This window comes from Misgurnus anguillicaudatus, chromosome 6 (genome assembly GCF_027580225.2).
Source record: "Misgurnus anguillicaudatus chromosome 6, ASM2758022v2, whole genome shotgun sequence".
Taxonomy (NCBI): Eukaryota; Metazoa; Chordata; class Actinopteri; order Cypriniformes; family Cobitidae; genus Misgurnus; species Misgurnus anguillicaudatus.
This window is the reverse complement of record NC_073342.2, coordinates 14,461,423-14,473,665: the sequence shown is the minus strand read 5'-3', so window position 1 is coordinate 14,473,665 and position 12,243 is coordinate 14,461,423. Positions and strand designations below refer to the sequence as shown.

Genomic DNA, 12,243 nt, shown 5'->3' with positions numbered 1-12,243 from the left:
GACGTCTTATGAAGCAAATCAATCAGTTTTTGCAAGAAACTGAACGTTATTTACAACACTATTAGCGTGAATGCCAAAGCAGGAAGCGTGCTTTCCGTTTGAGGTCATCTCTTCCACTAGTGCTGTTGGCTCTGGATGTTGGTCTCTCTGCGCCACCTATAGAGTGGGAGCGTGAAGCGCACTTCCTGCTTGGCAAAAGCTCTGCATTAACGCTGTAAAAAAATATATATATTCGAATCTCAAAACTGAAAATCGAATGTCAACCCACGAATCGAATGTCAGCCCTACAAATATGGGAAAAATTTCTTCTGAGAGTAAACAGCCCCTTTTCTGTTTCCCGGCGGCAGAGTGATATATCAGCGAGCAATGAGTCTTCCAAGAGAAGTCAATGGAATTTTTCAAAATGCCAAATAAAACACGACAGAAACTGTATTTCGCTAATCAACTTGTTTTTAATTATCAACGAACACCACGAACCACTCGGTGAGCAGCACAGTTTCGAAAATGAAGGTTAAGTGTTGTTTTAATGAGATGTTTGTGCATGGCCACTGACTTCCACTCTGAAGCTGTCAAGAGACGCCTCCAAACGAGCCAAAAACCCAAGACACGACCCACCGTCAAAACTTGTGTGTCCATCACTGCAGCTCATCCAAAACAAACCAGAAATGAGACTCAAAGTGTTAAATACCGGAATTATCCTTTAAATTATCAGTCAGCTTAGCATCCAGTTTGTTGTCCAGACTGAGAGACCATCATACATAAATGATTTTGGTATACTGCATTGTTAATTACCCAAATTGACATCCAGTTTGTTGTCCAGACTGAGATGTGTGGCAGTGCAGGTATATTTGCAGGGCCGGTTTTTGCTATGGGCAATGTGGGCGAACGCCCAGGGCGCAATCTATGTGAGGGCGCACGAGCGCCCTAAAAAAAAAAATCAAAACCGCTCATTTCTATGTCAAGTTAGTGCTCGTACCATGAGAAACACAGTTGTGTGCGTCTCAGAAAAGGCACGGGTGAGGGGGGCGGGGAATCAACTTGCGACTGCAAATCGCTCGCTCGCCTTAAGGGGGGCGAGTGAGGGATTGACTGATCCCAGGCCAGAGGCCACACAACACAAACTGCTGCGTCTGGTTCCAAATAAATTGTATTTTTCATTCCTAAAATTAACATAGACATATACCTACGAACATGTAATTAATTGGGTTATGTGAAAAAAATTCTGTAGAGTCATCTAACTTACGTGACTCACGTCACGTGACTCCGGTTGATTGACGGGTAAAACGGACGTTGTTGTTGGCAAAATGTAATGCAAAGTTAATGATGTCGAGGCTTCATCTTCATCATCATGGATCAAATTAAAAGACCAAAGTAGCCATCTCAGTTGCCCGGTTCAGAAAGAAGATGAGGAGAAACGGGCAAAAGATAAAGGTATGCCGATTTCTATGAGTGACAACGTGAGTGACGTGACAGTAGGAAATAGGCTATTTATATTAGCCTCGCACTCTTGCTAATATGTTGCTATTAGCCACAGAATACGATTGTATTTGGTTTTAGTTTTGCTGAACTAGCAACTATTAGAATTGAGGCATCATGCCATGCAACTAAATTCACTCTATAGGCAACACAGTCTAGTTTGTGTGTGCAACACAAAAAGTGCAAATTCACACAGACCTCCTGACTGTAATTTTTTATTGCTTTACGCTATATGTGTCAACTTAAATAACTTCTAATATACATTGACATGGCATTGTGTAAGCTACAGTGATATAGCTTTTTAAATAATTTGCAGTGTATGCCTAGTTTATAGGATGTTAACAAATACTAATAAAATGTGTGTTAAGGTCATTTTAATTGAGTAACTGATGCATGTGTGAAATAAGTAACTTACATAATTGTATCTTAATTGTTAATTCAGGGGCACTTCTGAAATATTTTAGAGCTAGAGCACCCACTGGCCAAAATGAGGAGTCAGATACTTCCAAAGCAACAACTGTGTGTGTGTGTGTGTGTGTGTGTGTGTGTGTGTGTGTGTGTGTGTGTGTGTGTGTGTGTGTGTGTGTGCGTGTGTGTGCGTGCATGAGTGGGTGTTTATACTGTATTACATGTTTTTCTCTGTTCTTGCTACCTTTTTGTATTTAAGATTATATATAACAAAATAATACATGTTGGTGGCGGGGTTTGGGGGTAATTCTTTTTTTTTCTGGGGGCGGCCAAGGGATGGTTCGCCCAGGGCGTAAATCTAGCCAGGACCGCCACTGTATATTTGTGTTTCTCTTTCTTTTCTTCTTCACTGATCTCCAGAATCTTCCTCATCTGGTACGTCCCATCATCATTGGGCAGCAGATCTACTCCAGTGATCTTATCATCAGATACAGGCTGTCCATCTCTGAACAGGGTCAGGTTGATGTGTCGAGGGTAAAATCCTGTTGCCAGACAAATTGCCTGAAAACTTCCAGATGCTGTGTTTGCTTTGCGAACAAACTTGACATTGGGTTTTTCTGTACACAACCATGAAAAAAGAGGGTATTTTACATAAGATAACTTTTTAAGACTTTTCTATATATATACAGTGAGGAAAATAAGTATTTGAACACTCTGCTATTTTGCAAGTTCTCCCACTTAGTTAGAAATCATGGAGGGGTCTGAAATTGTCATCGTAGGTGCATGTCCACTGTGAGAGACATAATCTAAAAAAAATCCAGAAATCACAATATATGATTTTTAAACTATTTATTTGTATGATACAGCTGCAAATAAGTATTTCATGTCTATCAGCTAGAATTCTGACCCTCAAAGACCTGTTTGTCAGGATCCTGTCAGGATCTTGTCTTGTATTACATTTAGTTCATTGTGACAGGGTTCTGACAGTACCATGTTTTGTGTGGGAACACATGGCTAGGGATTATTCATTATCAGGCCACTTGTTTTCCTTGTCCCGTCACTTTTTACCCGCTCCCTTACCTGTTATTATTTTCACCTGTTCCCCTCATTAGTTCTCCTATTTAATGTCAGTGTGTTTGGTGTTCGTTGCTCGTCCATTTGTCCCTTGATATACCTAGTCTAGTTTTGTACTTTTAAAGTTAGTGTTATGTTTTGAGTCTAGTCTAGTTTATTCAGTGTTTTGTTTATCTTGTTGGTGTTCCATTTTGCCCCCTCGTGGGTTTTGTTTTTCTGTTTTTGTTAATAAAGTCTAGTATTTTTCCTTGTCCACATTTGGGTTCGTGTTCTGCATAACCTGACACTGTTAGTCTGCCTTTAAAATGTCCAGCTCCACTCCGTTTATTATCCTACATTAGATGCATCTGTTTGAGGTCATTAGCTGCATAAAGACACCTGTCCACCCCATACAATCAGTAAGAATCCAACTACTAACATGGCCAAGACCAAAGAGCTGTCCAAAGACACTAGAGACAAAATTGTACACCTCCACAAGGCTGGAAAGGGCTACGGGGAAATTGTCAAGCAGCTTGGTGAAAAAAGATCCACTGTTGGAACAATCATTAAAAAATGTAGAAAATGGAAGAAGCTAAACATGACTGTCAATCTCCCTCGGACTGGGGCTCCATGCAAGATCTCACCTCGTGGGGTCTCAATGATCCTAAGAAAGGTGAGAAATCAGCCCAGAACTACATGGGAGGAGCTGGTTAATGACCTGAAAAGAGCTGGGACCACCGTTTCCAAGGTATTGTTGGAAATACACTAAGACGTCATGGTTTGAAATCATGCATGGCACGGAAGGTTCCCCTGCTTAAACCTGCACATGTCCAGGCCCGTCTTAAGTTTGCCAATGACCATTTGAATGATTCAGATGAGTCATGGGAGAAAGTCATGTGGTCAGTTGAGACCAAAATAGAATTTTTTGTTAATAATTCCACTAAAGTTGTTTGGAGTAAGTTGAATGTTGTTTGTTTTTTTTTTTAACATTGGACAGGGCGACTGCACTGTGTAGACTGTAGAGCTGGGGCCATGTATTGCGAAATTTTGGGGAACAACCTCCTTCCCTTAGTTAGAGCATTGAAGATGGGTCTTCCAATATGACAATGACCCGAAACACACAGCCATGATAACCAAGGAGTGTAAGAAGTAAGAAGCATATCAAGGTTCTGCCGTGGCCTAGCCAGTCTCCAGACCTAAATGTTTCTCAGCGACAGCCCAGAAACCTGACTGATCTAGAGAAGATCTGTGTGGAGGAGTGGGCCAAAATCCCTCCTGCAGTGGGTGCAAACCTGGTGAAAAACTACAGGAAACGCTTGACATCTGTAATTGCAAACAAAGGCTACTGTACCAAATATTAACATTGACTTTCTCAGGTGTTCGAATACTTATATGCAGCTGTATCATACAAATAAACAGTCTAAAAATCATACATTGTGATTTCTGGATTTTTTTATAGATTATGTCTCTCACAGTGGACATGCACAATTTCAGTGACAATTTCAGACCCCTCCATGATTTCTAAGTGGGAGAACTTGCAAAATAGCAGGGTGTTCAAATACTTATTTTCCTCACTATAAAACACAAAACACCTTCACAGCAGCTAAACAGTTTCTTAAAGCAATTCTGGCTTGTTTGTTGTGTTTATAAGGGAAAACAGAAAATGCCTTAAGCACTTACTCAGACTTCTGATTTGATCTGCTCTTGTTTTAAGATAATTTTCGAGAGTTTTTATGCATGTTGGGTAATAAATATTCTTGACATTGTCCTTGAATTTGTCCAAGTGGGGTTTGAGCAGCTCCTGTGAATGACTCTTATTAACAAAATAAGTAAAGTTGTTGTTAATGTAAGTCAGCTCATCTGTTGTGAAGCCTCCAGCAGCATCTTTGATGATCATCTTTCCAGATTGAGTATTCAGCAGCTCACATTGAACCAGCGTCTGGTAAACTCCATAACCTGTGAGGGCAACAGGAGTGAGACTGTAGAAACACAAATACATCTACACTAATGTAACAACACATTTTAGTGTTAAAACAAAATCATAGTTATTGAATGCGGTATTGCATATACAGTATACTCACTGTTGTTTTGTGTTAATAAACCTGATCTTTTTTTAAAGGAGTAATGCATATAGTCTATTATATCCTCTATGTGTTCTGATTCAATAACATCATCTTCATTTGTAGTATTTCCTCTTGGAATATAAACTGTTGAATTGTAGTATCCCACTATGATGTCATCCAAAGCTGTAACTAAACTAAATTTAGGGAATTGTTTTTCTCCCGGAATGTATGCCGAAAGTAACGTTAAAGAGTAACCTGAGGAACAAAACAAACAACAAAAATCCTCATTGGAATTGTCAAGTTTTGTCAAATTGTAAGTTCTGACTTCACGCAACGTTGCACAGATTGATCAGTTCATGACTACAAGGTACCAATAGAGCAATTTGAAATCACCCCTTTAAATAGACAGACAGACAGACAGACAGACAGTTAGATTTTAATTTAACTAGGTAAACAGATAAAACATTTTATTAAAACTTACCATTTGAAGCACATGTTGGAAGTGAAAGTACAAGCAAGATGAAAATGTTGTCCATGTACGCTGTATGTACCTTCCAATTTGTTGTAATTAATTTACGTACACATTTTCTATCTATCTATCTATCTATCTATCTATCTATCTATCTATCTATCTATCTATCTATCTATCTATCTATCTATCTATCTATCTATCTATCTATCTATCTATCTATCTATCTATCTATCTATCTATCTATCTATCTATCTATCTATCTATCTATCTATCTATCCATCTATCCATCTATCTATCTACAGTATGGATCGATCGAGTTACAGAGTGTTACTCGTTGTTAAAACTGTTAAACCAGAACTTCTGGTTTACTGGTTTTGATAGGTTTGCCAAACTATTTCAGTTATGCATAACCAGTAAGCAGGGATGGGGGGATGGGCAGTATTTCTGGGTTGGTATTTCGAATAAATTAATATTAAATATGAAATAGGATTTTGTAATTTGTATTTTTATAGGGTTGATGAAAATGGCTTTATATTTTGTATCAAAAAACTTTATTGTTTTGTATCTTTGTAGTTTTGTAAAATACTTTGTAGGAAGTCAACACGATGACGTCATAAAAATGCATCCTCTGATCGGTGGCTGCTTGGTAGTTTGCCCAAACTTGTAGAGAGATCAGAACAGAAAATCAGTCTATATGAAAGAATGTGGTAAATATAAAAAAACAGGCAGGATGCTAGCTTTGCTATAATTTTTAACAATTAAGTTTTGTTGTTCAAGTAATAGGCTAAATATAGTTTACCAATATTCATAATGTTCTTGAAAACTATTATATCGAGCAGCAGTCCCACAGCTGTAACATAAGCTTGCTACTTTCACACCCACATACACACACCCACTCTATCACTAATTTACTCTCTCACCTACATTACATTCACACATATGGGTTTGACTGTTTTTGTTTTGAATGTTTTGAAATACCTACTCTTTCTTTGTGAAAGAAAATGTTCTTACTACACTTCATAGTATGTGTCGTATACTTCTATGACTGAATACATACAGTGGTTGAGTTGGGTTGACAAGTTCTGTTGCTACTTTCTGATTACGTTTCTGGCTACATTTAAAATATTAACATATTGTCAGAGCCGATGGTGTAGCGGACAGTAGCTCCGACGTGTGGTGCATGCGCGCTTCCAGCGACCCGGGTTTGAGTCCTGGCTCTGGGGCCTTTGCCGATCCCATGCCCCTCTCTCCCTGTGCTTTCCTGTCGCCTTTCAATTACTTCTATCTATCAATAAAGGCAAAAATGGCCCAAAAATATAAGTTTAAAAAACATATTGATCATTTAATAATAGTTGAAATACTAAAATTGTTTTCAACTTTCAAATAGGTATCCAATGATTGACTGTAAAATATTTGATTGCTGAATGTGGTACCCTGATCTAATAGAATCATGATTTTATTTGTTGACTGGTTGCATGTCATATTTATTGCATACCTCGGGCAGAGAAAAGTTGTTGCTAACATTCGTCATGTTTCCATCACCATGATTTTATGCACATTTTGAAGTTTCGCATTAATACGAGTGATGGAAACACCAAATTCAATTAAAAGTCCTTTAATTCGCAGAAAATTTTTTACGCTGGCTTGAAGTGTTTTTATTTAAATCTGCAAAAAAAACTTTGCGCAATATAACCTGTTCATGTTTCACACATAAAAAGCGCAATTTACTTATCTGTATAGCGCTGTTTTCACTGTCCCTCCTTCAGAAATTCGTAGCGAGTTCTGATTGTGTAGTTTGTTTAGTATGTTGTAATTCGATAGCAGCTTAGCTTGCCGTTAGCTTAGCTGGCGACTGACGTATTCCTGTGGGTGGAGTTTAGTCAAAAAACTCTTCTAGTGACGTCATTAAAGCAGGAAGTAGAGGGCTGTAGTCTAAACCGGCCGTTCGCTGTAGGCTTTGAAAGGTGAATTCTGTTAAAGAAAATATATCGCCTGGCAGTGAACTTTGAGCAACATTACACACTAACTAGGGTTTAAAAATGGGATCAGAAAGAATGTGACCTTTAACATTGTTGAAAGAAAAAAATTGTGCGGTCATGTTGGGGGAAAATTCTGTAGCTTTGCAATATTCAGTTAATCGTGTACTATTAATGATGCATATCTGAGTGGAAGTGTCTCACTTCCAATCTTAAAGTCGGCATGAAACGGAAGTATCAATGGTCTTATTTTCCCCATTGTGACGTATATCCGAGTGATTCCAGCTTCTGAAATGAAATAAGGCAGGGCTAGATTTGAATTTGTCCACAGAGAACTGTGGATCGTTTGAAGTTGGGCAGTGTTGCTAATTGCTGAGATCTTTTCCCGAACCCCGCCCACCTGCCATACCATATCACAAGAAGTAAAGAGAGATCGTTTTGAGGAGGGAACAAGCTTTGCGTTTTTGATTTAAGATTATGAGGGCACATGAATTAAAAATAATAATAAGGCTCACAGATAAGTCATTTGTAAAAAAAAAAATGCTACAGTATTCCAAAACATGTTACTGTTTTTCATTTTAATTTCATTGCGACTTTAAAGGCGCTCTAAGCAAATCTTTGTGACGTCACTTTTTTGTTGATGTTTGAACTGTTTTCAAACAAACTGAGCGTAGCTAACTCTCCCCCTCCCTTCCGTGCTTTCATGAACGCGCCCAACCCCCACCCCCAAATCCTTCTTGTCGTTTATTGGCTGGAACACTTTGTTATGTTTTCTGGTGGTAGGTTTGGCCACTGTGTTTTTATTGCAGTTTGTGGAGCCTGGGCTGTCCACAGAGATCGCATTTTTTTACAGTTTGATCAGCGGACAGGCAGCAAGCAGAAAGTGAGATGTTTCCTGTATGTAAACAAAAAATGTTTTATGGTCTAAACCCCGTGAATTCGCTTAGAGCACCTTTAATGCTTTCCTGTCAATCACATGTCACATTCGCATGTTGACCACTAGATGTCGCCAAGACACTGATTACATTTTGGGTTACCAGTTATGGCAGAAACGATTAAGAAAATAAACAGCTTTGGTATTGAGAGAACCCCATGGAAAAGCATTTTGAGTTTTTTTATGACTCATGTATGTCTTTGATAACTGAAACTGGTAGGTTTGGTTTACATATTATAAACAAGAAGAGTCTCATTTTTTATTTAATCAGTTGCATTAAAGATAAATTTTTCACAAGTGTAAATTTAATAGCAGGCATAATCAATTACATCTTTAAATCTAAAGTGCATTTTCATACTTTAATAAACATTAAGATCCATTCTATAGTTTGATTATTCTGAAAAAGTTAGTGTTGGGGAATACAGATCAGTATTAAATAAAGACCAGCAGGAACAAAAACCAGGACTTAAGTTAATCCTAATAGCAAATATTAGCAAGACAGGTTGCAAATGACATCAAGAAGTGAACTAAAACCATGAATGGAAACAATTAGAAATGTAGGCATATGAAAAAATCTGTTTGTGATCTCAATAGATTTTGTGACATTATGACTAATTATGATGACTGTGAATATATGGCAGTTATTGTAGTAAAATACAGATTTTTTTCAAGATCAAGGCCTCAGGAGTCTATTACTAAGAAAATCTTCGGAATTACTTCGGAAAACCTCTTCACTTCTTCAAGTTTCACACTTTAATCCCATGATGTTGTGTAAATTTTATACAGTGCTTTGTACATTAGCCGATAAACCTGAAATTGATATTCCTTAATTAGCAATATGCAAAAAAACTTTTTAATCCATATTTTTTATACATGTATTAAATGAATCCACTTACAGGAAGCTGAGAAATGAACAGTATTTTACAAATTACTATAAATATCCAAAACCCTATAAAAGCACAAAAAGTTAATACTAGTAAGCAACATCACATCATTATTACATTTGTTTAAATGAGTAACCAATTTCTTATCATCAAGTGTATTCTAAACAAACAATTTGTATCATAACTGTTATACATACCTGCACGCGATTGAGTATAATATACAATTATAATGCACACAATACAGACAATGTGTGAGATTATAAAAACACAAAGCACTGAATCTGGGTCTGATGTCAATGTTCTTCCCGGATAGTCTGAAACATGAACCAAACCATAAATATCACAAAAAAGAGTCAGATGTTGTCATACAAAAATTATCATATTTGCCTAGCTTTATGGTTTTTCAACAAGAAAGCATTACCTAGTTTGAAGTCCAGTTTGTTGTCCAGACTGAGATGTGTGGCAGTGCAGGTGTATTTGTGTTTCTCTTTCTTTTCTTCTTCACTGATCTCCAGAGTCTTCCTCATCTGGTACGTCCCATCATCATTGGGCAGCAGATCTCCTCCTATGATCTCATCATCAGATACAGGCTGTCCATCTCTAAACAGGGTCAGATTAATGTGTCGAGGGTAAAATCCTGTTGCCAGACACATCACCCGAGACCCTCCACAATCTGGGTTTGCTTTCTGTATGAGACTAATTCTGGGTTTCACTACAAGGAATTTAGTTTAGTTTCTTAGTATTTTTTTTCTTACAACAATGAATAGACGGCTGTGACTGAGAAGTAAACTTACCTGTTCTATTTATCTGAGTATCTCTTTTCTTAAGGTAATTCTTGAGCAGTGTGATGCAGGTTGGATAGTATTTGGAGGCATATTCGAGCATGGCACCGTTTACTTCCGGCCTGTGTCGTTTCATTTGTTCATGCCTGATACCCTGACATGTAAACATATTGTCAAGAAAATGCTGTTTTTCTATAGTGCAACCTCTAAAAGCAATGGCAAATATCATTTGCCCGGGCTTGCCATTTTCCCCCACTTCACAAAGAGCTATAGCCTGAAAAACCTTAGGGCCTGTTAGGACATAAGAGACAAATCTTTTATTAAAGATCAAGTCATGCAATGACAATATACACTCACCTAAAGGATTATTAGGAACACCTGTTTGATTTCTCATTAACGCAATTATCTTAACAACCAATCACATGGCAGTTGCTTCAATGCATTTAGGGGTGTGGTCCTGGTCAAGACAATCTCCTGAACTCCAAACTGAATGTCAGAATGAGAAAGAAAGATGATTTAAGCAATTTTGAGCGTGGCATGGTTGTTGTTGCCAGACGGGCCGGTCTGAGTGTTTCACAATCTGCTCAGTTACTGGGATTTTCACGCATAACCATTTCTAGGGTTTACAAAGAATGGTGTGAAAAGGTAAAAACATCCAGTATGCGGCAGTCCTGTGGGCGAAAATGCCTTGTTGATGCTAGAGGTCAGAGGAGAAAGAGCCGACTGATTCAAGCTGATACAAGAGCAACTTTGACTGAAATAACCACTCGTTACAACCAAGGTATGCAGCAAAGCATTTCTGAAGCCACAACACACACAACCTTGATGCGGATGGGCTACAACAGCAGAAGACCCCACCGGGTACAACTCATCTCCACTACAAATGGAAAAAAGAGGCTACAATTTGCACAAGCTCACCAAAATTGGACAGTTGAAGACTAGAAAAATGTTGCGTGGTCTGATGAGTCTCGATTTCTGAGACATTCAGATGGTAGAGTCAGAATTTGGCGTAAACAGAATGAGAACGTGGATCCATCATGCCTTGTTACCACTGTGCAGGCTGGTGGTGGTGGTGTAATGGTGTGGGCGATGTTTTCTTGGCACACTTTAGGCCCCTTAGTGCCAATTGGGCATCATTTAAATGCCACGGCCTACCTGAGCATTGTTTCTGACCATGTCCATCCCTTTATGACCATCATGTACACATCCTCTGATGGCTACTTCCAGCAGGATAATGCACCATGTCACAAAGCTCAAATCATTTCAAATTGGTTTCTTGAACATGACAATGAGTTCACTGTACTAAAATGGCCCCCACAGTCACCAGATCTCAACCCAATGGAGCATCTTTGGGATGTGGTGGAATGGGAGCTTTGTGCCTTGGATGTGCATCCCACAAATCTCCATCCAATCTCCATATGGGCCAACATTTCTAAAGAATGCTTTCAGCACCTTGTTGATTCAAGTCATGTAGAATTAAAGCAGTTCTGAAGGCGAAAGGGGGTCAAACACAGTATTAGTATGGTGTTCCTAATAATCCTTTAGGTGAGTGTAGATGCAAAATGTAAAAAGCCAATCCCAAACTTACTTTCTGTTTGGGTGTAAATACTCATTGTTTTGATTTCATTTGACAATATTTGTGGAGCAATGTAATCCAAAATATATTCAATTATGACATTGAGGTTATCTGAATTCACCACGTCATTTTCATTTATAGTATTTCCTCTGGGAATGAAGGTAAATTTCTCCGAATCAATGTATCCTACGGTTATGTCATCCAACATGAGTGTGCCGTTAAAAAAAGAAAATGGTGTTTTTTCATCAACGTAAGTCAAAAGCATCCACAAAGAGTGAGAACCTGGAAAATACCAAATTATTTTAATATATCAGCTATTACTGAAACAAGTTACTTTAATGAGAATATGGTATTGGAATCAAACATCATTTTTATTCAGTATAAATTTAACAATAATTGTAGTGCTATAAAAGTTCATATGGCATTTAATTACAAAGAAATACATTTAAAGTCTCTTTTCACACAGTAGGTTTTTTGCACACCACAGTTTAAAAGCTAATTCAACACACACTCAGAAAATATGGTGCAAAAGAGATATCTTTCCAAAAGTCCTAATATGTACCATTTAGGTACAGATTCTGGATTTGTACATTTGGTACCAAAATGTACGATATTTTTG

At 38.0% G+C, this 12,243-nt stretch overlaps 2 protein-coding genes across 4 annotated transcripts; both read right to left on the bottom strand.

Moving 5' to 3' along the window:
- Positions 1-1,803: 1,803 nt before the first annotated feature.
- LOC129434200 (major histocompatibility complex class I-related gene protein) lies at positions 1,804-5,885 on the bottom strand. 3 transcript variants are annotated; one of them, XM_073868558.1, is made up of 4 exons: positions 5,773-5,849; positions 5,482-5,652; positions 4,618-4,893; positions 1,804-2,501 (listed from the first exon to the last, which is right to left on the bottom strand). In XM_073868558.1, the coding sequence occupies exons 2-4, from the start codon at positions 5,534-5,536 to the stop codon at positions 2,125-2,127; spliced, it is 708 nt and encodes a 235-aa protein (XP_073724659.1). In that variant the 5' UTR covers positions 5,537-5,652; positions 5,773-5,849; the 3' UTR covers positions 1,804-2,124. The 3 variants fall into 3 exon arrangements, with proteins under 3 accessions (XP_073724659.1, XP_073724657.1, XP_073724656.1); XM_073868556.1 differs by having other exon boundaries at positions 5,482-5,664; positions 5,773-5,835; XM_073868555.1 differs by having other exon boundaries at positions 5,482-5,885.
- A 2,763-nt stretch (positions 5,886-8,648) lies between these two features.
- On the bottom strand, positions 8,649-11,982 carry LOC129434176 (T-cell surface glycoprotein CD1b3-like). The gene is made up of 6 exons (XM_055193059.2): positions 11,637-11,982; positions 10,061-10,339; positions 9,688-9,978; positions 9,464-9,580; positions 9,279-9,331; positions 8,649-9,192 (listed from the first exon to the last, which is right to left on the bottom strand). The coding sequence occupies exons 1-6, from the start codon at positions 11,887-11,889 to the stop codon at positions 9,136-9,138; spliced, it is 1,050 nt and encodes a 349-aa protein (XP_055049034.2). The 5' UTR covers positions 11,890-11,982; the 3' UTR covers positions 8,649-9,135.
- Positions 11,983-12,243: the final 261 nt, after the last annotated feature.